Below are 25,333 nucleotides of genomic sequence, written 5' to 3' on the forward strand. Positions count from 1 at the left end.
AAAAATCATAAGGTAAACTGGTTAATTCTAGAATAGTTGAAGAAATTTCCTTCCTCCCTATTTGCTTCCATTCATTAAATTATCAACATAGACATCACCTATCACAGAAATATTCTCTCACCTCCTAGTCTAGCTTTATAATCCCTTATCCTGCTGTTCTTCCTTCCTGACATTTTTCATACCTGAACATTTTCATTCTTCATATTTTAGTTTGTCTGTTTTTCCCAATATACCATAATTTCCATGAGAGCATGTACCTTATTTTTGTTCATCACTGTATGCCCAATACCCAGGATATATAGTGCCTAGATGGCACTAAACCTTTTTGTGCTAATGTCTAAAGTGTGGTCCTATATCAGCAAAAGCAGTCCCCTGGAACTTGTTAAAATGCAAATTATCAGAATTCATTCACAACTAGCTGAAGACCAACAATTTGTGTTTTAACATGCCTTCCAGGAGATTCTGATTCATGCTAAAATTCAAAAAGTACTTAGAAAAAATGAAGGAATTAATGAATTCATGGTCTGATTATTTTGAATGAGCAGACATCTACATAATTACTTTCCCTGTTTTCTTTAATTCACAGTTAATTAAGTTAGAATACCATTCACATCACCTATGGAAAAAAAAGCTAAATTATAGTCAGGGTCCATTTGGATTTTCAAAGGACAAAAGGAAACCTTCGGATAAAATAGGATTTGACATCTCTTAGAATGGTAGGGAAATAATACCAGTTGATTATCTTTACCCTTTAAGTCTCCCAATTGCCTCCCAATCCCAATGGTCATGTAAACAAATTAATGTTATGTTAGAGGAATGGTACAATTGGGAGGGTATTTGGAACTAATTACTGGTATAACATTCATTCATTCAATGAATATTAGTATCTACCAGGCATTGTTCTAGGAACTTGTGATATATGAATGACCAAGTCAAAAAAAGACAAAATACTTACCTTCAAAAACTGCCTTTTAGTGGACCTTGGTGAAAACATCCCCCGCAGCCAAATTTGAATTAGGACTATTAGGACTCTGCCAAAATCAAGAAAATGTAAATATTTAACAAAATCTTTTTCAAGAATCTTCATCTTTATGTTACTTCCAAAGCCACAGAAGATCATGACTAGTGAGGAATAGGTTCTGCAGTCCTTAAATTTTCTTGTAATATCAGACTTCCAGGTATCTGTAACAGCCTGTTTCACATATCAGACTTAACCTCTTGTTTGTTGTCACTGCTATCTGCAGTAATAATAACTAGCGTTTACTATGTTTATTATTACTATTTACAAGTAATAATAACAGCATTTACTATTTACTAGTCTTCTAAGATATTTACGTTTTTTATTTGTTCTAATTAGTTATACATGACAATAGAATGCATTTTGACACATCATACATAAATGGAGTATAATTTCACATTCATCTGGTTGTACATGATGTAGAGTTATTTACATTTAAAAACTAATTTAATTATCACAATAATCTGATGAAGCAAGTTATTAGACTTCTCATTCTACAGAATGAGAAACTGAGGAACAAAGATGTAAGTTTCCAAATGGTCAAAAATGGTTTGGAATCAGTATTAAAATCTAGACTATCTCCAGAAATTGTGTTTTTCACCAGTACTTTAGTGCTCCTTTGTCATGTCAGGGAAGATCATTACCTGAACACTCAATACATGAGAAATCTTCCTGAAGCATTCACAGCAAATAGTAGCAGTTTTCTCCTACTATACTGAGGGTATAATAATTAATAACTTCTGTGGAGTGGTAACCAAATAACCAGCACTGTATCCTATAAAACATTTACTGAACTACCAACTCGAGGGTCAGGCAACTGAATAACTCACCCTTCCACACCACCTACCAGACTGAGATCTGGACCATGGAGGACATGAACCTGGAGTTCCCCTCCCTCCTACAGTACAAAGAAGAGGAAGATCACTGGATTTTCCCTTTGAGAAGAGAGATGCAGGAAATTTTACCTGAATTAGTCTTAGGTCCATATTGTTCTACTGTGAAAAGCAAGCTACCTGTACTACATCAATATGCAGAAACATGGAATACTGCATATAATTTTCATACAACCAAATATTGAAGCAAACTTTATTGAATCAAACTTTCAACAATTATTTAGATACTTAGTCTTGACTGTTACAGCTAATACCATTGAAAATATAATATGATTTTCCCTATAACTAATGGATTTATTGATGGGAACTCACAAACTGAAGGGAACATTCTTCTCCATGGAAATGCAGGGATCTCCAGGGGTGCTGCCTTTGTTATCACATACAATATGGAAATACTTGGAATGAAGTACAAGGATGCATTTGCGTATGTCCAAGAAAGAATATTTTGCATTAATCCAAATTCTGTATTTGTTCATTAACTTTAGAAATATGAAGCCATCTATTAGCAAAATTGACAATATAGATGACATTGCCATTCCAGATAGAAAGGTCTTTATCTGTTCATTCTGGTATCACAGGCAGTCTGAAGAGAACACATGAAGAAGATGATTTTAGGAACATGCAATGGTAACTGCACAGAAGGGCTGCCTCAAGAAGTACATTATGGAGGGTGTGAATTTATGTTTGGAAAGGAGAAAATGGTAGAGATAATAATAATGAAAAACGGTAAAAACACAATTAGTTTCATTTCATTTGTATGTTGCCTGAAAACATTTTTCTCTGCAACTTGTTGAGCAAAGTTTTAAGGTGTTGGACTTTTGAATACTGAAAATATTCAAACTGGAATGGCAGTATTATTATCTTCTAATTTCAGTTAATTGTTTCTTGTCCCTTCCTTCCTTCCTTCCTTCCTTCCTTCCTTCCTTCCTTCCTTCCTTCCTTCCTTCCTTCCTTCCTTCCTTCCTTCCTTCCTTCCTTCCTTCCTTTCCTTCTCTTTCTTTCTTTCTTTCTTTCTTTCTTTCTTTCTTTCTTTCTTTCTTTCTTTCTTTCTTTCTTTCTTTCTTTGTTTCCTTTCTTATACTTACTATTATTAGTAGTAGAAGTAGGGATGGAATCCAGGGGCACTTTACCACTGAGCTACACTCCCAGCCCATTTTTTATATTTTATATTGAGATAGGTTCTTGCTTAAGTTACTTAGGGCCTCGCCAAGTTGCTGAGGCTGACTTTGAATTGGCAAACCACCTGCCTCAGTCTCACAAGTCGCTGGGATTACAGGCATGCACCACCACACCTGGCTTCTCATGTTAATTTCTTATTGATTAGATGTTTAAGTAATACTTTTGTTTATTTGTATCTACTCTATGGTGGAAATGTTTAACTGCCATAGTCTTTGCTACTAAATCTCAACCACCTAACTTTTAGAGCAGAATATTCATTTTAGGGGAATTTTGTGCTTAATCTTAAAAGGTATGTCAGAAAATATTAAGCATGTCCTCTTTAAGAAAATATAAAGGCCTGTTGTCTTATTATTATAGTAACTCAAGTGAATTAGAAGGTATTATCTCTTGAATTATAAAATTTATATTTATATATCACGATCTCAACTTGATGTTAAGTAATTACCTGACAGATTTTTTTAATAATTGGTTTAACCCATAATGCATAACCAATATTACTTCACTTCAATATTTACATTATCTTTGTACACTCAACAATAAGAAAATAATAGGAAATAGCTGAGAGGTACTAAAATATTTTATTTATTTTTATTGATTAGAAAAATATGTTTCTGGGGCATTTTAATGCTGGATCTTCTTTGTCTTTCCCATCCTTGGGAGCTAATTTTAAAAAAATCATTCATAATGTTCAGGTTTACATGTTAGCTCACTCTCACAGGAAGTTGCCATACTTCACAGTTCAAAGTATGCGGTATAAATCAGTAGCATATTGATATTTAATAATGATTTATCATGAAGCAAAAATGATTCAAGAAGAAAATTATATTACAGTATTTACTTACCTTTGTATAGGCAATTGCTTACATTACTCTGCTTTTAACATTTTTACTTTGATAAAATGCTTATGTATGTATAGGATGTCACAATGCAAGATGCTGATAGCCCAGGCACAGAGTATTAAAAATATTTTGAGGATTAGTGGTTGTATCAAAACTTTTAAAATTATACTTCAATTTTTTTTAACTCTGTAACTAAAATCACTAAATCAGCCTTGCAAGAATTTCTCATATCTTCATTCAATTTATTATTTTTCTCTTTCTACCTCATTCTTGCTCTCACATTCTTTCTCTCATATATATTTGTAAACTCCTCTTTGTATGTGTGCTATTTTCCTTTTTAGTGCTTATTCTTTCCTGACATTCACCCTCAGACTCACACAAATAACCTTTTAGAGATGCTGAAATAAGTCTGCTTCTATAGCTGTAGTTCTCAAATAACTGATTTTTTATAATTGGTACAGAATTTTAAGGTCAATCAGAAAATTACATTAAGTATTCCTGAATATGCTGATATTTCAAGTGCAACATTGTTCTCGTTCCAATGAACTTCTATTACTGAATTACAGCTATAAGAGGAAAGAGTCAGATAATTTTTAAACAATTTGTTTATTAAAAAAGAATATAGTCCAGGTTTCCTGAATCTCAGAATTTAATTTCTTTTTATTTTTTACTGAAAATGCTGTCACTTCTTTAAGGTCAATAACAACATTCTCTATTTTTTGACTTTTATATCATGGTGCCAAATGCATGGGAAGCACCCAATAAACACCTGATTTTTAATTAATTTTTAAAAAATTTTTACAGACTGCATTTTGACTCATTGTACACAAATGGGGTACAACTTTTCATTTCTATGGTTGTACATGATGTAGATTCACACCATTCATGTAATCATACAAATACATAGGGTAATGATGTCTGTCTCATTCCACATTTTTCCTTCCCCCACCCCCTTCCCTAATTAATTATTTAAAAATCAAAGATTAGCACTCAGTACTGGCTTTGAGATTGAGTAAGTCAAGTATAGCCTATCTCTTCCACCAATTACAGGCAAAACCTCTGGACAAAACAAAACAAAAAAATCAACTAGCAGATGGAACTATAATCACATATTTTTCTTCCATTAACTTACTTAAAATATGGTGGTAGGAAGAAGAATGAAATTATGACATTTATAGATAAACGGATGGAACTGAAAACTATCATGGTAAGTGAAATAAGTCAGTCCCAAAAAGTCAAAGGTGGAATGTGTTCTCTGATGTGTGGAAGCTAATCCAAATAAGGGGGTAGGGAAAGGAAAAGAGAGAGAAAGGAAAAAAGAATGGAAGAGGGAATTCCATCAAAAGAGGAAAGATCAGTAGCATAGATAAAAGGGATTGAGAGAGAGGAAGGAGGGACAGGATAAGGGAAGAACAGTGGAATGAATCTGACAAAAATTCCATATATACATACATGAATATGCCACAGTGAATCTCAACATCAGGTATATACACAAGACACTGATATTAAAAAATTCTATAAATAATTGCAGAAAAAATAGGAGAGTAGAGGGAGGAAATAGGGGAGGGAAGAGAGGGGAGGGGGAAGTGCTGGGGACTGGATTGGAGCAAATTATGTTCTATGCTTTTGTGATTATGTAAAAATGTATACTAATGCTATATGTAACTAAAAAGAATTAATAAAAATGTGTGGTAGGAAGAATGGTCCCCAAAGATGTCTACGTGCTAATTCCAGGAACCCGTGAATATTTTATTGTATGGCAAAAGAGGCAGTGCAGATATAATTAAGTGCATGGCTAAAATTAGAGTCAGAAAGAGAAGGTGGAGTGATTTTCCATTGCTAAAAAGGGGCACATGGGAAATATGAGAAGTATGTGATAGCCTCTGGAAGTAAAGATTGGCTCCAGCTAACAAGCAGTAAGGAAATTTTCCAGCTACAAGAAATAAGTTTGGTCAACAACTGAATAAGTTTGGAAAACAAATTTTCCCCTTATCTTCCAATTAGGAATAACCACAGCTCTACCAACATTTTGATTTAGGCTTTCGACACAGATTCATTGTGTCTGTGCCAGAAGTGTATATTGGGATAAGATAATATGTTTCCTTAGTTCCACAGGTCCATAGATGGAGAGAAATTATGTCCTAAGAATTGCACTTAATGGAATATATCCAAAGCTCCTTCTGTACCTGATTTAGGTGATGAGACATTGGATTTTTCAACTGACGGAATTTATATGCTATTTTTGGACTTTGAGTTTATGTTGTAATAGGAGGACACCTTAGAGGACTTCAGGATGAAGTGTCTATATTTTTCATTTGGTAGGGATGAGAATCTTTGAGAGCCAGAGTATGGATTGTGGTAGATAGACTGGTTCCCCAAATGTCTACAATCCTAACTCCAGGAACCTATCAGTATGTTTGTTACATTACATAGTAAAAGGGAATTTGTGAATGGATTTAAGGTCACCAACATTAAGACAGAAATTATTCACAATTTGGATCAATTTGATTATATGTACCCTTAAAAACAGAGAACTTTTTCAAGATAAACTGAGAGAGATGTGGTATAAGGGGATGTCAGAAAGATCCAAAATGTGAATCATTTCCCTTTAAAATCTTGAAAATAATCTACATAAAACTCACCAAGTTGAGACCTATGAAAAATTGTGGAAGAACCTAAAGAGTTCAGTTGGGGAGTCTTGAGTTAGAAGCTCCTGAGAACAAAAAAATAGAGTTATGCAGTAGAATTTTGATATACAGTCTAAAGCTGAAGAAAGAAAGGCCATGACTAGAATTCTAAAGCTGGGCAACATCAGTCTCTAGTTAACAGCTGAAAAAAATTACTTTGCTATATTATATCAATCTGTTTATATATGTATGTCAAAATGGCATGCTGGAGTTCCTTCCAAGTAAAATATGTGTTATATTCATAAATAGATGATTCCTCAGATACAAAGTAAAGAACAAGAAGACACAAAGGTAAGACTCTTTGAAAAAATATAAATTTGAAAGTGAATAAAAGTAGAAACTGAGGGGGTTTCACGACTAAAGGTGTAATGAACAAGATACATAGGCTAGAATGTGAAGGAAGTAAAGCTGGCGTGGTGAGTGAGGGTGGCCTAACAGACTGAGAGTTTAGGGGAAAATGCACAGGCCACTATAGAAAGAGAGTAGGAAATGAGAGAGTGGAAACTGGAAAGATATGAGAATATGATAAAAAAGAATAGTTTCAAAATTTGAGGATTTAGTACTTTCATTCTTCGAGATATTTGCAAGGGCTAAGGCATGGCCACGAGAAGGAATTGCAGGAGTGGTGATGGGAATATATGGTGGTGTATAAGACGAGAACTATGAAGATAAATTTTTATGAGTCATCACCATGATTTTAAGTTTACTGAGAACAAATTTTCTCAGGATGACAGGAGAATAAATGAATGAGACAATAGTGAGTGAAGTGTCGAATTCCCCTCTGGAAATGAATGTCTAAAATATTCACTTAAAAAAAATGAATCTAGGGTGAGCTGGGGAAATTGTGGCAGCTTCAAAAAAGAAATCTGACAGAAATAATGGTAGAAAAATTGCCCAGAAACTATAAGGCTTTTAGGCTTACCCTTTTCAAAGTCGAGTGTGACCCAACATCTTCCATTCATCCCCTTCACTTAGAATGCAAGTACCTCACACATCTCTCACTTCACTGAGACAGCTTTGTACCCATAGTTTTTATGGAACAATGCCACAGTTGTTGAGGTTATTGGTATTTTCATTGTTTAAAATATCGCCTGTAAAATGGGCATTATTTGTGTGTGGTTTTTTTTTTTGCATTTCTGATAATTGTATGTATTACATAAATAAGGTCTGTACATTGGGTTATAACTAGTATATTTAAACTTATGGGTTTATTTATAATGTAAACCACCATTTTGATGTTCTGTAATTAATATGGTTATAATATGTACAATCCCTCCTTCCTACCACACAACTGTTTTTGTGTGCAATGAGTCAGTTTTGGTCAGCAATAAAACCTTGAAAAAAAATTATCTCAGGTATTACCACCTTTACAAAGGCCCTGTTGACTTCTTCAATCTAGGTTAGATTTCCTTCTTCTGTGCCTGTCACTATAAATTCACTAATCACAATTTATTATAGTGATCATTTTCCATGTCTATTAAAACTATGTCATAACTACTGTATTCCTTGTTCTTGGCAATGTTGGATGCATAATAGATATCCCATAAATGTGTGTTGAATTAGTATTGTCTCTTTTTTTTTTTTTTATTGTAAACAAATGGGATACATGTTGTTTCTCGGTTTGTACATGGCGTAAAGGCATACCATTTGTGTAATCATAAATTTACATAGAGTAATGTTGTTTGATTCATTCTGTTATTTTTTCCCTTCCCCCCACCCCTCCCACCCCTCTTTACCCTCTATACAGTACTTCCTTCCTCCATACTTGCCCCCCTCCCTAACCCTAACTCTAACCCTAACACTAACCCTTCCCTCCCCCCCATTATGTGTCATCCTCCACTTATTAGCGATATCATTCGTCCTTTGGCTTTTTGAGATTGGCTTATCTCACTTAGCATGATATTCTCCAATTTCATCCATTTGCCTGCAAATGCCATAATTTTATCATTCTTTATGGCTGAGTAATATTCCATTGTATATATATACCACAGTTTCTTTATCCACTCATCAATTGAAGGGCATCTACGTTGGTTCCACAGTCTGGCTATTGTGAATTGAGCAGCTATGAACATTGATGTGGCTGTACCTCTGTAGTATGCTGATTTTAAGTCCTTTGGGTATAGGCCAAGGAGTGGGATAGCTGGGTCAAATGGCGGGTCCATTCCAAGTTTTCTAAGGAATCTCCACACTGTTTTCCAGAGTGGCTGCACTAATTTGCAGCCCCACCAGCAATGTATGAGTGTACCTTTCTCCCCACATCCTCGCCAACACCTGTTGTTGCTCGTATTCTTGATAATCGCCATTCTAATTGGGGTGAGATGGAATCTTAGGGTGGTTTTGATTTGCATTTCTCTTATTACTAGAGATGTTGAACATTTTTCCATATGTTTGTTGATTGCTTGTAGATCTTCTTCTGTGAAGTGTCTATTCATTTCCTTAGCCCATTTGTCGACTGGATTATTTGAATTCTTGGAGTAGAGTTTTTTGAGTTCTTTATAGATTCTGGAGATTAGTGCTCTATCTGAAGTATGATTGGCAAAGATATTCTCCTACTCTGTAGGCTCTTTCTTCGCATTGCTGATAGTTTCCTTTGCTGAGAGAAAGCTTTTTAGTTTGAATCTATCCCAGTGGTTGATTCTAGCTTTTATTTCTTGTGCTATGTATGGGAGTCCTGTTAAGGAAGTCTGATCCTAGACCAACAAGGTGAAGATTTGGACCTACTTTTTCTTCTATAATCTGCAGGGTCTCTGGTCTGATTCCGAGGTCCTTAATCCATTTTGAATTTAGTTTCGTGCATGGTGAGAGATATGGGTTTAGTTTCATTCTGTTGCATATGGATTTCCAATTCTCCCAGCACTATTTGTTGAAGAGGCTATCTTTTCTCCATTGCATATTTTTGGCACCTTTGTCTAGTATGAGAAAATTGTATTTATTTGGGTTTGTGTCCGTGTCCTCTATTCTATACCATTGATCTACCTTTCTATTTTGGTACCAATACCATGCTGTTTTTGTTACTATTGCTTTGTAGTAGAGTTGAAGATCTGGTATTGCAATACCCCCTGTTTCACTCTTCCTGGTAAGTATTGCTTTAGCTATTCTGGGTTTCTTATTCTTCCAGATGAATTTCATAATTGCTTGCTCTATTCAGAGGAACCCAGAAATTCCACCAGAAAGCTTTTAGAACTCATAAGTGAATTCAGTAAAGTAGCAGGTTACAAGATCAATGCCCATAAATCCAACGCATTTTTATACATAAGTGATGAATCTTCAGAAAGAGAAATTAGGAAAACTACCCCATTCACAATAGCCTCGAAAAAAATAAAATACTTGGGAATCAATCTCACAAAAGAGGTGAAAGACCTCTACAATGAGAACTATACAACACTAAAGAAAGAAATTAAAGAACACCTTAGAAGATGGAAAGATCTTCCATGTTCTTGGATAGGAAGAATTAATATTGTCAAAATGGCCATACTACCTAAAGTATTGTCTCTTAATTTCAGTGTTGAGATTTTACTTCATTAACACTTATGTAAAATCCCCCAAATAACAAACATTACCACTAATTTCATTTTATTTCACAAACCATTTCTCACTTAGAAGTTAGTCTTGAGTTTTGGTCAAAAGTGTTATTTAAAATGAAGAATCTCAGGCTTATAACTGGGGAGTTTGATTCAGAAAGTCCATCTGCAGCTCAGTAATCTATTTTTAATAAACATTTCATGTAAATCTGATACTTGTAAACATCACATTTTGAAAAACACTTACTTAAATTATATTTTTAAGATAAGTCTGTTAATAATGAATAAATAATGTCATAAAAGACATTTTAAGTAACTTTCAGCATTTTTCATCTTTGACATGGATTTCCTCACAATTAACCAACCATGTGCCTGTCATGCTTAAGTTGCTATTATAAGAATGTTTTAGGGGCTGGGGAGATAGCTCAGTCAGTAGAGTGCTTGCCTTGTAAGATCAAGGCCCTGGATTTGATCCCTGCACCCGGGGGAAAAAAAAAAAAGAGAATGTTTTATAAGTATCTATAAATAGGATTTGAGCAATTGATAATATAGTGTATTTTGCACAAAATGAAAAGATAGCTATAGCCATAATTCAGAAGAAAAATCCAATTTGAGTGAATCTTGATTTCTTTAACAGGTTAATCCAAGCATTAATAGTGGAAAAGCAGTTACTGTACTAATCATGAAACTCTCAGATTTTTTAATAGTTCATGACAATTATTTGATTAAACCAAATGAAGAAAGATATTTTGTGATTGCAATTCCTTTATTATTACTATAAATATGTTAAATATATAATAATGCTAGGGAGAATGACATGTCATACTCCCATACTCACTATCCATTTTTAGAATAAAACATTTACAAAGACAGTTATATTCTACTATACTACTCCCTAATCAATTTTCTTTACTCATTTTCATATTGGTTACCTATAAGTAACCAGTATGCTAAATTTGGTGATTATCATTCTCACATGTAACTTTTTACTTTTACCAGAAATATATTTATCCTTAAGCTAAATGTGGTATTGTTTACACTATTTCATTGCCTGACCATACTAAAATTTACTTTTCTTTTACCCTGTTAATACTGCAGTTTGTACTTCAGAGTAATGTTTTTAATTCTCCAGCTTCAAACTCTCAACTTGGAAGTCATGTATTTTTATTTTTTCATATAATTTTTCAATCATACTAATTATATAAATTAATGGGTTTCACTCTGATATTTCCTAATTTGTCTGGTTTCCTTTCAACAAATGTGTGAAGCCAAAATTCTTCTTTCTCTATTGCCACCATCACTTTTCTTATTACTTTCTAAATCACAATTTACATAAAGACTTGTTGACAATTAAAATGAACATTCAAAGTAGATTTTTTTTTCTATACTAAAGTTGAGATTATTGTTAACTTCTGTTTACAGACACTTTTTGGAAACATGGGACAGAGAAAAAAATCGGTTTTAGGATACAGACATGGTGACACTGAACTTGAAATAAACAAATGCAATCCTACCTTGTGCTCAGAAGAAGAACAATAAATATCTTTTGAACAGCATTAATGACTACCGCACCAAAAGAAATGCATGAGGCAGCTACTAGATTGAATATAGAATCAATCGAGTTTTGAACTGTGTCAAGTATCATTCAGGACACAGGCAACAAGATGGATAAGATTTGAGAGCAAATTGGAGAAAAGACTGATTAAGGCTAAAATTTCCACCAGAGTAAAATGATCACCAATAGATTGGTTCCCGTGTTCAATATCTATTTACCCCACCAACTTCTCTCTTTGATTTCTGCCCTGTAAGTCTAAGCATTATGGGTTACATCAACAGGCTCCTATGCTCCCTGGTTTTCCAGTTAGGTCTAACCATTAGAGAGTCATGGAAATAGATGAGAGAGATGGAGCTCAGTGAGCCCAGAATATTTATTCTCCTGACGTTTCCCTAGAGAGGTCAGTTTAAGTGTCCTGTGTCTAATTACTGTCCCTCTCCAGAAGAGACAGTCTAGACGCTGCATAAAACATTTTCAGTGAAAGCACCAGACTGTTTGCATCACAAACTGGAACTAATCCTTTGTGAGTTACCACTGATCATTGTCTCCAAGTCCATAAGAGGGTCTGGAAGGCATGTATGTGAGTGATTATGAAGCTATTATACCAAGGCAGATGAAATTTAAGACTCAGTGGACTGAATTATTTACATGGATTTAGCAGTATCATACTAGCCCAAAAACCAGGGAATAGCTTTAGCGATCTGCCAGATTCATTAATTGAATTCTAGATTCAACTATGGCTTATAGTTAATTAGGTAAAAATTCTAGTATTTAGTTGTGCAGTGTGGTATACCTGTGATCCCAGTGACTAGGGAGGCTAGGCTGGAGAATTGAAAGTTCAAGATCAGCCTTCCCAATTTAGGAAGACCCTGTCTCAAAACAAAAAGGGCTGGAGACATGTGTTAGTGATAGAGGGCCTCTGAGTTCTATCCCCAGTACCCAAAAAAGAGAGAAAGAAGAAAAGGGAAGAGAAAAGAAGAGGAAAGAAAAGAAAAAGAAAAATTCTAGTGTTTTCCTGGTATAAATAGAAGCAATTGTTCTCAAAATGTAATACCTAGACCAGCATCATCAGCCTAACCTGGGAATTTGTTATAATGAGAAGTTCTTGGGGACCACACCACAACTACTTAATTAGAAACTCTGGGGAGTAGGACCCAGAAATGTCTTTTAGCATACCCTCCAGGTGTTTCTGATGTACACTGATATTTCAGAACCACTGCAGTTGAGGAAAAATGCTAAAGGCCCAGGGAAATGGCAATTTTGGAATGTATTCCTTATAAGTAATCTCAATTCAGAACTCCTGAAGTCAGAGAAGAGTAGATGTGATGAATTTGGGTTCCGAATGTCAATGGAGATAATGGGATCCTGTTGTGGTAGAGGTTAAATACCAGCACTGAACTATCAGAGACAAGGTTTACAATTTTTCAAAAAGCCAGAGGATGTTTTTTGACTAAAATCCAACTGTGGCAAATACTAGCCAGTTGATAACAGGATCCCGAGAAATTAAATATATTGGTTGCCTAATAAGTTGCTGGCAGATAGTAAAGGAGAATTATAAATCAAGTTAGAAAGCTAACTTGAGTCATTATAGCAGGGATCCATTGTCTCTTCTCTAATTTCCCAGTGTCGTTTGGTCAAAGCCCTTTAACTAAGGGGTCAAATGTGAACCTTTGTAGAGGAACCCTGCAATGTGGTCATAGGCTTATGCCATAAACCTTCCCTCATTCCTTCTTCATTGAAGCTTGCAGTAATTGTGAACTGGAGAAAGGAAAATGCACTGACCTGGGAATTTACAGCTATTTACCTAGAATTTCGGTTGATGCCTAGAGACTTAACAATGCCACTGTAGTTTCCTAGTAAATAGTAGGGGCTTGGTGAAATCAAATGAGAGATGGAGTATTGGCCCATGTTCATTTCAAAATATATTCAACTGGAATGTAAAGTCATCCTAAGGTAACTTTCCTGGTTGCAGAATATATAGTAGGAATAAGTATATGAAGTAATTGTCAAATTCTCCACAATGGCTCCTTGTTTCATGTTGTGAGGGCTATTATGTTAGAAAAAATTGAAGTGGGAGCTCCTTCCATGACAGCAAATCAAAAATTCTGCAGGAATTTTCAGACTAACACTGTGACCAAAGGCTTAGGAGATGCAAGGGAAATGATGTCTATCACTCCCATTTGTCACACTTGTTTGGTTAATGCAAAAGCCAGATGGATCATGAAAAATAACAACAGACTTTTATAAATAATCATAAAGTGATGTCAGTTATAGCTGTAGCTTCAAAGGTTATATAATTATTGGAGCAAATCAACGAAGACCCTGGAGTCTTGTATACAATTACTAACCTATAAAATGCTTTCCTTTAAACTTCTTATCAGTTGGGATTATCAGAAAAAGCATATATTTGCATAGCATGGACAATAATATATTATTTTGTGTATCACCTCAAGACAATGAACTTTCCTGCTTTCAGTGAAAGTATAGTTCAGAGAGACTTTGACCGACCATCTTGATATCTCACAGCATATCCTTTGACACATTAATGATATGTTAATTAAATCTACTTAGTAGAAATTATGCTAATAAGACCTATTGAGTAGGAAGCAGCAAGCACGCTAGATCATTTCTGATTAAACTTAATTAGCAAAGGATCACTTTTTCAAATTGCCAATTTAAATTTTTAAAAATTATTTTACATTTCATCAAGGACTGATACTTTTGTATAATAAAATAAACATGAAGTACTGGAAAAATATTTATGTATTTGGATATTGGGAGTTTGTCAAATTTCTAAATAAGTTTCTAAACATTTCAGTTTCTATATTTATCTTGTTGGACATCAATTACAAACAATTCAGAAACTGACATAAGTCCACGGACCATAACCTGAGTAGCACTGCCGTAGATGCCTTACTAAGACATATGAATGCCAGAGAGTGGGAAGTAAACTACCCAAAAGTTGAGGGCCTGCCTCATTACTAAAGTTACAAAGCTTATTAGTCTTGGGTATATTCCAAAATTAAAGACATGTTGCTCCATTTTTACCACCACCAACAAAAAATAGGTATAATGCTTGGTGGATATCTTTGGATTCATAAGGCAACATATAACATATTTGGTATGCTGTTATGACAGACCTATTGGTGATCAGAAAAGCTTCTCATTTCAAGTGGGTGCTAGAGGAGTATGAGCTCCCCACAAGTTCCAGGCTGCAAGTTAACATGTTTCACTACTAAGACATTATGAACCAGAGGTCTTGAATGTATATGATTTTCTTTGGCAAAACAAGTTGTATGCAGTCTCTCTTGTAAACCCTAATTGGAGAATAATAGCACAGAACCCTTAGGCTTAGGATAAAGATAAAGGTCTTACCCTAATCTATCCCTGATTTGAAAAGTAGAACCTTGTTTATGAATGGGTCCTAGAAGATATTGTATTGTTTAGGATGAAGTAATTCTGCTTCAAATAAACATGAATTTGGATGCATGCAGCAGCATTTCACTATAAAATTGAAGCTGTATTTACCTGGCCTAAATAGATCTGGAAGGAAATGTCAAATTATAAGCAGCAGATCTAGCAGTCACATTCTGGTATTTAACTCAAAAAAGATGACGTTATGGCCACTCAAAACCTACAAAACACAGCTGTATATAACAGTTTTATTCATAATTGCTAAAATATGGAAACAACAAAGATATCCTTCAGAAGGCAAATTGATAAATCGTGATATATCCAGACAATGGAATACTATTCAAAGCTCAAAAGAAATGAACTATCAAGCGTAAAAAGACATACAGGAATCTTAAGTGTGCATTACTAAGTGAAAGAATCCATCCTGAATGGGCTGCATACTGGATGATCCCAATTATATGACATTCATGAAGTAGCAAGACTATGGAGATACTAAAAAATTCAGTGGTTGCTAGGGCTTAGGAAGGAAGAAGGGATGACTAGATGTAATATAGAGGATATTTAGGGTAGTGAAACTCTTCTATATAATACTTTAATAATGGATCCATGTTCAAAATCCATAGAATTCACACCATCAACAGTAAATCCTAATGTCATCTATGAACTTTGGGCAAAAATGTTTTGTGGATGAAAGATCATCAATTTAAACATATATGCAGGATACTGATAATTGGTGTGTTGTCACCTTTCTTTCACTGTGACAAATACTTGAGAAAATCAACTCAGAAGGAGGAAAGTTATAATTTGACTCACAGTTTCTGGGTTTTGGTCCAATGTAACTTGGTCCTATTGCTTTGGGCCCATGGTGGCATAGTACTTCATAGTGGTAGTGTGTGTTGGAGGAATTTTGCTTACCTTGTGGTGGTCAGGAAGTGAAAATAGTAAGAGGAAGAGACCAGAGTCCTAATATCCCCATTCAAGGGCATGTATTCAATGACCCAACTTCCTTTCACTAGGAACCACCTCCTAAAGAAATTCAACAGCCTCAAAAGCTGGTGATAAGTCTTCAACACACGGACATTGGGTGATATTTAAGATCCAACACATACCAATTGGGGAGGCTGTGCATGCATGGGAAAGGGAGTATATGGGAACTCTGTACTTTCTGCTCAATTTTGTTGTGAACCTAAAACTGTTCTAAAAAACGTCTATTAAAAAGTTAAGAGCAGATATCTCAGAATATTATAGTATGCAGTTATACTGATTTACTAATTCTTCCTTAATCATATCTATTACCTTATGAGGAGCTCCTTATGTATATGTAATGAGGAAAAGAAAGAATGGGCCTTTTTCACATGGGGATCTGCATGGTATATCAATACCACTAAGAGATGGCTATGAAACTCAACTGGTGAAAGAAATTTTTCCCAGTGGGAAGAACATTCAATAGTATGTCCAATTTTACACATCAGTTAAAGGAGAGATGCCCTCATATATGAAACTACATTAGTCCAAGAGCAAAGGCTAACAGCTTTGTTAGGTGTCTGGAAAAATCAGAATCAATGACAAGAAGTCATGGCATGGAGGTATTTGGATGAACCTTCTGGAACGGGCTAATAGTGTGAAAATATTCATGGCCCCTGGAACTGCTGACCAGAGGATTTCCATATCAGAGGAATATCTCAATAATCAAATGGAGAAGATGATCTGTTCTACAGGTTAGTTAGCCTCTTTCCCTGATCACCTTGACACTCATTCAATGGAATAATGTACAGAAAGCACATGGTAGCAGAGTTAGAAGCCATTTATGGACTCAACAATATGCTCTTTGTCAGAGTTGACTTGATCATTGCCACTGCTTCTGAGTGTCCATCTGCTAACAGCACTGGTCAACACTTAGCCTCTAATATGGAATCATTTTCAATGGGTTAGCAGGCAATCGTGTGACAGATTGTTTACATTGGACCTTTCCCCTTACAAAAGAGGCAACACTTTGTTCTTGGTAGAATTGGCACATATTCTCGACATAAATTTTCCTTCTTTGCCTGGAGAGATTGTGTCAGCCCTATTGTTCATGGATTTATAGAATGCCTTTATCCATTGTCATGGTATCACAGAAAACATTATCTCTAACCAGGAGATGCATTTCACAGTCATGGTTTCATACCCACATAATTAATTGGTCTTGTGTGCTTTATGTGACTTACTGGAGACTCATTTTTATGCCAAATAGGAGAAAACAACCTGTGAGTAGGATCTTACCCTAAAGGATGCAATATATATCTACAACCAGTGACCAATAAATGTTGCCATTTCTCTCACAGTCAGGAATTAAAGGTTGGGTGGAATTGGTCCTTCTTACTAAGCTCATAACTTACTTGAACAATTTAATGCTTCCCTTTCTAGTATCTGGGTCTGAATGTATTTGGAAATCTTAGTGTAACAAGTTTTTGATGCAATTCCACTGCCTAAAACTACCAAGGAAAGTAGTCTTCAATGCAGTGAATACTAACCTCATACTCTGCAGGCTTGTCACAGAGTAAGATGCACAAGTCAAATGTAGAAACTATCAAACTACCTGGGCTTTTCTCCTTGTATGGATTTTACAAGGTCATATTTTCACTGGATATTTGACCAAGATTTTTTGAAAACTAATGTCAATTCAAATGGCAGAATGGATGATCACTTTGCAGTATATAATTCTACATATTCCATTTAAACTCAATTTCAAGGAAAAAAAAAATAAAAGACTTATTTCCTCCACATGTGCAAAACAATGCTAACTCAATCAATAAGATTATTTCAAATGGCAATGTTACCAATAAATGATAATTACTAATTTTCATAGTCTCCGGAAAAAGACATGCCAAAACACTACACAGGGTTCCTGATTAAACGAAAGTAGTAGTAGTCTACTGAAGGGAAAATCAGCATATCCATGCTCTCCTTAAAACGATTTTATACTTGCCAAGTTTCTGAACAGGATTCATACTCATGCCAATTTAATGTTATCAGCCTTCATTATAAAAATGATCCCAATTTCTATGAATCCTCATCTGGACAATTTTATATCCAGGAAATATAACACCTCAATAATTTTCTGTATAATTCATATTTTTAAGTAGTGAAAATGAAGTTGTTACTCACATATGTAAATATGGAAGATGGTGTTTCTCCTGGTTCTAGTGGAAATTCTGTAGGATACACTAGATTTTCTTTCACTTTATCATTGTATAAATTTTTTGATGCATACTACAAAATGGATGGAACTTGAAAGTATTATGCTAAATGAAAGAAGTGAACCACAGAAGTTCACATATGGTATGATTTCACTTACATGAAACGTCCAGAGAAAAAGAGAAAATGTATCAGTAGTTACTTAGAGCTAGAGAGGCTATGGGAGTGGGGTCAAAGAGAATAAATAATATGGAATTTCTTTTTAAGTGATTATAATGTTCTAACATTGACTGTGGACTATGCTTGGATGTGTTTGTAAATACACTGAAACCACTGGGATTTCTCTCCTTTGGGAGGTAGCCCACATTCTTCTATAAGTATGGTTTCCTTGGTTTACTCCAAAAGTTTCTTACTCAAGATGGCTGGCATTCTCCCTTAAACGTGTTATTTCTTCCTTTACACACCCCAAAACTGTCTATTCCCTGAAAACCCACATCTCTCTTGAATGTGTATCTGCTTTCCTAAATAAATGTGTCTCAAAAAAAAGCAACAAAACAAACCATTGAATTGTATAAAGAGGTGAATGTTGAAGTGTATATCTCAAGTCACTGTAGAAAGTCAGGGAGCTAATATATAACATCTAACACACTGTATTCATTATCTTTTCTCCCAGGGCCTGAAAAACTGCTTCAATTTAATGAAATTTAGGTGACACCCATCATAAGCAAAAATATTAGGTACCATCATTACAAGGATTAAAGATGAATAGCCTCTACCTTTCTGTATGGAGTGACAATGTAATAATGATGATGATGATGATAATAATAGGAAGAGGAAAAAGAATAACATTTTGTGTGCACTTACTATGTGCCAGGCACTGTGTAAAATGCTTCATGGGTTTTGTCTTGTACTAATAGTCCTAGAGATAGATATTTCTTTCTTCCTGCTTCGGTGTATGAGAGGATTGAATCACAAAAAAGGTGAAATAATTTACTTAGGGTAACATACCAAGAAATGGTAGAAAAAGAATTTCAACCTAGTGCTTAGCTGAAATCTAGAGTCTTAACAACTAGAATCTGTAAGTACACAAAATACATAATTCAAGGCAAACTAAGTTAAGTGCCATGAAGGAGTCAAGAAAAAGTGGTAGAGCCATTTGATGAAAGAACACACCTTATTTGCAACTCTTGTTTGCATGAAAGACTGGTAAGTCACTTCAGCACATAGGTGTACCTGAAGGTCTGATAACAGTTTTCAAGGGGCATTGAATAGCTACATACAAATATCTCAGATTAAATATTTCTTTTAAAATAAATATGATGAATCATAATCACTACAGAAATGTCACAAGGTTGAATGTTTAATTTCCTCCACAAAATAAATTTTTATATTTTTATTACAAGATATAAAACCAGAACCCTGAATTTTTATTCATTTTCCTTTTCTCTAATCTAAATGTTCATCTTTAGCCTGAGATTTTTCAGTCTTGTGATCTCAATTAAATTCCCAGTCTGGATTGAATCAATTTTTCTCATCTCCCTTCCTTTTCTTATTAACTTTCTCACTATTTCCCTTTCTATAGTTAAAGATACTTGAATCTTATGGCTAAATTTATTATTCTTTCTAATTATATAAAACAAATCAGTAATAACAACTTTAGGGCTTTTAACATAAGGAAAAAAATTTTGCTTTCAATCTGCTGGCCATGGCTTAAATATTCACCTAAACCTTAGTCTATTGTTCTTTATATATTCCTATAGTACTTTTCTCTATCAGAATTTCTACACTTAGATCTAAAAAATAGAATTCTTCTTCTCTATTAAGACTCAATGAGTGCTCTTAAAGTAGTCTTCCTAAACACTTTACTGGAACATTGGGCTAATCAGAAAAATGAAATGTGGTGCTAGGCTACCTACTTCCTCAGTCAGCATGTAAAGTCCAATGCAAATGCACTTAACATTTCCTTCTACAATGGCATAAATTATCTCAGTGTGAACTTGCAAACTACAGGAAGATGTGATAATAGGTGAGTTCCTTAAATGTTAACAATGAAAGAGACATTGCAAAGTCTGTGTTATTGGTCATATTAGGTTAGGTGATGCTACAGCAATAAAAAATGACCCAAAATTTCAATGGCTTAACACACAACTATTTATTTCTTATTCTCAAAAAAGTCCACTGCAAGTCCATCAGCTTTCCAGGGCAGATGCTTCTAAACAAGGACATAAAGATACCGGTTGCATCCATCTGAAGGTCGGTGTCATTACTTTCAGGTTATGGTGGCAGGTAAAGAGAAAGCTGGAGGGTCATGCAGGACTTTTAACAGATCCAGTATGGAAATGACACAGCACTTCTGTTTTCAATCCCTCTGCTAGAAGTAGTCAAATGGCATCACCTAACTACAAGGGTATGGAAAGTGAATGGGAGCACACAGATATATGATGAGCTGTAGGTGTCTTTACCATATTCTACAAATAATATAAGATTTTAAAAAACATTTTAACAAACAATAATCTTGAAAAACTCTATATGGATACAAAATATCCCTTAAATGTAATAGTTTTTATCAGCATATACATATAGATATATTTTTAAGACAGAGCTAAAGTTACAAAGCTCTAAGGTAACCTAACATGGCATTATTATAATGCTCCAACAAACTTACTGAGAGATTCTGGTATTGTCACTGGAAAAATTTTGAGAGCCAATATGTTTGTTATTCATCTATTAGATGTTTTCTGTCTTTATAATTTTGTGATTTAAGGAAGCCAAAATTAAATCAGCTATTGAAAAATAGCTACTGAGCCTCTCATCATATCAACATACTTTGTACCTAGGACATTACAGTTGGCATATCCTCTGTAATAGGTATTTTCGAGACATAAATTTATAATTTGTTACTCTGATATATAAAATGTAAAGTAAAAATAGTTTTTCAACTAATTTTTAACATTAGTAGTAAACATGAAAACAGGAACAGACACAAGGCACCAAATCTTAGTAAAATATGGACAGAGGGAGATAAAGAATGTCTTTATCACATGAATTTAACTCCTATTTTAATTCAATATAAATGCTTAAGACAAGAAAATTTTAAATAACATACTAAGATTTTGGCAGTAGTTTTATGTAACAAGATACACAGCGTACTAGAGGTCTGGCACTCAACTTGCTTACAGTAAACCAGCTTCAATATGAAGGCATTAAATATTTTTTAAAAACCTTCTTTTTACAGGCTAAGTGTTTTGGCAAGTGTGCAATTAAACACAGAGTGATGAAATTAATATAGCAAGATTAAGAAACTACAAACTTGAAATTCTTATCCTAAGCATAAATCATATTAAAAAAGGATCATTGGTTATAAAGAATAGTATTGGATAATTAAAACAACTGTATAAAAAATGCAATAAAATTTCAGAATTTTGCTAAGCAAAAATACCAGAAACTGTTTAAAATGATTCCCCTCTGGTGGGTAGCAAAGTTAATTCAATCTATGTAATAACCTAATGCTAAATATTATTCAGTACTATATAGTGAATAGTGCTAAAATGGAGGTAAATGTCATAGTTTGGGGGGCTTACTTATGCTGTAACTTGCTGACTTTCTTGTTCACCTGAAGCAGCATACAACAACATCCCAGAACTTCACTAAGTAAGAAAAAAATGGCTGCTGCACTGGCAAACATAGGATGTTAAGGATCAAAGGCACACTATTCAGCTAGCCAGAGTAGCAAACACACTCCCCCATTGCTTGCTGTAAGCCCTTTCTCCATGTAAACAAAAATTTACCAAAGAAAAAACAGGAAAATAAAATAAACATCTACAAAAGTAAGGATTTTGAGACATCAATATTAAGTCCTTGCTTCAAAAATGTTAACTATATTGTCAGGATAGTTCTGATTATATTTTAAAGATGTATACAAATTAGATATATTTAATCTTAGACACACTTTTTTGGTCAGGATTATTCATTATCTAAAACATTTTACTTTAATTCTAAATGTTATAACCACTAGTATGACAACAGAGTTTTAGCTCCCATAGGAATAACCACTGGGAGGAAAGACAAACAAACAAAACCCAATAGTTAAGCTGCAGGCAACAAGTATGGCCCTTTCTGGCACAGTGGCATTTGAATGGCAACTCAAAGTTCAGGGATAACTCTACTAACACAGGGAAACTCATGCATTTTGGTAAATATGCCCTAACTTTCACAGTTGAAGTTTCCTTCAGATTTTGTTATTTTTAAAAAATATATGAAGGCTTGCTTTTTTTCTTGATGTTATCCTGACTTGTGACTTTAACCAGACTTCTTTTTCTTCTTTTTACTACGTTTCTTGTGCTGTTTCTTTTTCTTCTTCTTTACTTTTTCCATTGCTTTTTCTTGCTCTTCACGCTTTCTCTTCTTTTTGGCTTGTACCTCCTCTTCGTGATCTGATTCTAATGAGGACTCTGGTGATGATGGTTTATCTTCAGGATAAGTCTTCTTTCTCTTTTTGCTGAGACTTCTAATACACTTTTCTTTCCCTATTTCCACCTTTGACTTCTTTTTCTTTTTTACAGATTCCTTGCTCTCTGATCCTGGTTCAGATGTAGAGCATTCTGATGATTTGTGTGATCGGTTCTTCTTTTTCTTTCTCTTTTTTCCTTGTTTCTTTTCCTCATTTTCTGAATCTGAAGAACTGCTTGAAGAATCAGCACTTGATGAAGAAGATAACAACCGACAAGATTTCTTCTTTTTCTTTTTCTTTTTTTCTCTCTTTTTGGATGAGCTCTCACTTCCACTTAATAATTTCTCTCTGCTTTTTTCAAGCTCTTTCTTCCAACTTTCATTCATTTTTTCTTCAAATTCAGCTAAGGCCTTCGAGCCTTTCTTTTTATTTTCTAATTGTTTCTTCACTTCTTCCCAGGTGGGCCTTGGTCGATTCAGATAATCTTGTATTGTTGGGCCTGCAGACTGAGTTGGGCCCCTCCACCTGGCCATTGCTATAGGATTCATGTAGGCCACCCGGTTATCCCGCTTCCCCATGGTGCCTGACCGTTCTCAGAGCAGACTCAGTTGCCAAGGAGAACAAGATAGACACTCTCCTTAAATTCTTCATCTGATAGTATACCAAGCATGTTCCATTCTGTGAAAGAAGCAAATAGAATGATTACAAAACACCTTTAATATAAGACAAAATAAAAACATAAACTTTATTCTGCACTGCCTATCATGTATAGTATGTAGTTCAGTAGAAACTTCCAAAATCTTATGTATTGGGAACAAACAAAATATACATTTAAGATTTTTGCAATTACAGACACTATGGTATGAATACAGCATGAAGTGTTTTATATATTTCATGTAATGTTCTGACAGGTATCTAAAATGTTTAATTATTTCCTTTTATATGATATGACAGACACATATCTTTTTCTCTCATTCTTGCCTCATATGCTACATATGGGGAAATTTATAGAGTTAAAATCTGTACCAGTTAGACCTTCTCCAATTTAGGAAATTGCAGCAAAATCCACTCCATAACATTTGACAGAAACCTGAGAGTAATACCAGAAAAATCCTCCTCCCTCAAATCTCACATCCAATCCATTACTAAATCTTGCTGTTTAAACTTCTATGATAGTTTCCACATCCCTTCACTTCTCTCTAAATATATTTTCATCAACTATCCTCTCTCACTTGGACTATTATTTTTTAGTATCTATTTTTTATTATCTGACAGAGACCGCTTAGTGCTTTGCAATGGATTATCTCATTCAATCACTAGACTAAAACCTATGAAGTCAATTCTATTATTATCCCTATTTTATGGATGGAGAAACTGAGGCTTGGGGAATTTGGTTATAACTTGCATAAAGTAAAGGGCTAATAAATGAAGTATTCAGGATTTAAATCAAGGTTACCTGATTCCAGACCCATCACATATAGCACATTATATTGACTCTTTACATTAATCCTAATTGGCAGCTCTATTTTTACCCTCATTCCCTTCCATTTCAGTACCAAACTACAATTACAGAGATCATAAAACACTCCAATGACTTTGTATTTCAATGAGAATCAAATAAAAACTCCTATAAATGTCTTATATTATCCTCTTTTCTTCTTTTACTTACTTTAATCTAGTCAGTCACTTTTCTCAATTATATTCCCTCCTGTCTTCTCCTGGTTTGTGAAACATGCCAATCTCCAAGCTTCAGGTCTCAGTTTAAATGTCAGTGCCTCAGAAGGGCAACTATTAAGTTTAATTACATAAACCGTCTTATTTTATAAGACATAAACATTTCAAACATCAACAATTTCATATAGCTCAACCTTACACTCAAGCAGGTTCCCTCTGTCAATGCCTTACCCTCATTCTCTACATCCTAGCTCCTTGTTTCTTTAACGTAAAAAACTTATTAAATTGGTAACAATTTCATTTTTTTCTGTGGTTGTACATGTGTATTGATAAATGCAAGGCCAAGATGGGTAAAAGCCATGTTTGGCCCATCTTATTCATCATGATGTTCCCAATATATAACAGAATGGGGCCCATTCTAAATACTTAATAAGTATTTGCTCAGTAATAAATTGATGGATGGATGGGGTGAATCTGGGAGAGAGGAAAATTCAGAGGAAGGCTCTGGAGTTAGTGGCCTCTGTATAAGAATTTGAAGGATGAACAGGAGTTTACCCAGGAAATACAGAATTGAAGGACCTCTCAGGAAGAGAAAACAGTATGTGGATAAACTTAGGGATTTGAAAGAGCATCATCTAATTAGTGTTGATGGAGCCTAAAGTGAAAGAGGGCAGGGACAGGATGTAAGGCTATATAAACAGGAAGAAGTCTGATTATGGAGGCCCTCTTGGGTCATTTTAAACTCACGTATTTTGTCCTGTAGTTGATAGGGAGCCAACAAAGTATTTTTTAAAGAGAAAGATGGTGTGAAATAGCAAATATTTTGTTGTCAGCCTCCCATTTTGACTCTGACCCTTTAAGTCAACGTGACATACCTACCCTTCATAAGCTCAATGCCACAAACATTTCAGTAAATTTGGTGATGG

General features: G+C 34.6%; 1 protein-coding gene, 2 long non-coding RNA genes and 1 pseudogene across 8 annotated transcripts in view; 2 read left to right on the forward strand and 2 right to left on the reverse strand.

The window, feature by feature from the left end:
* LOC306650798 overlaps positions 1–25,333 on the forward strand; it is a 393,776-nt gene that overhangs the window by 79,994 nt on the left and 288,449 nt on the right. The gene's annotated exons all lie outside the window — the stretch shown is intronic.
* The window catches only part of LOC306650800, a 392,843-nt gene that overhangs the window by 78,698 nt on the left and 288,812 nt on the right, over positions 1–25,333 (reverse strand). The gene's annotated exons all lie outside the window — the stretch shown is intronic.
* LOC306651096 (serine/threonine/tyrosine-interacting protein-like) lies at positions 1,884–2,616 on the forward strand (annotated as a pseudogene). Its single transcript has one exon. The product of its transcript is annotated as a serine/threonine/tyrosine-interacting protein-like (transcript).
* The window catches only part of FAM133A (family with sequence similarity 133 member A), a 53,418-nt gene continuing 48,508 nt past the window's right edge, over positions 20,424–25,333 (reverse strand). For 3 of the 5 annotated variants that reach the window (XM_079123099.1, XM_079123097.1, XM_079123100.1), the window contains one exon: positions 20,424–23,411. In XM_079123099.1, the coding sequence (XP_078979225.1) occupies positions 22,583–23,311 (729 nt within the window). In that variant the 5' untranslated portion in view covers positions 23,312–23,411 and the 3' untranslated portion in view covers positions 20,424–22,582. The remainder of the gene's footprint in view (positions 23,412–25,333) is intronic. The other 2 variants (XM_079123098.1, XM_079123096.1) reach the window with 1 other exon arrangement.

The sequence above is a fragment of the Sciurus vulgaris genome (assembly GCF_902686455.1).
Source record: "Sciurus vulgaris genome assembly, chromosome: X".
NCBI classification, from domain to species: domain Eukaryota; kingdom Metazoa; phylum Chordata; class Mammalia; order Rodentia; family Sciuridae; genus Sciurus; species Sciurus vulgaris.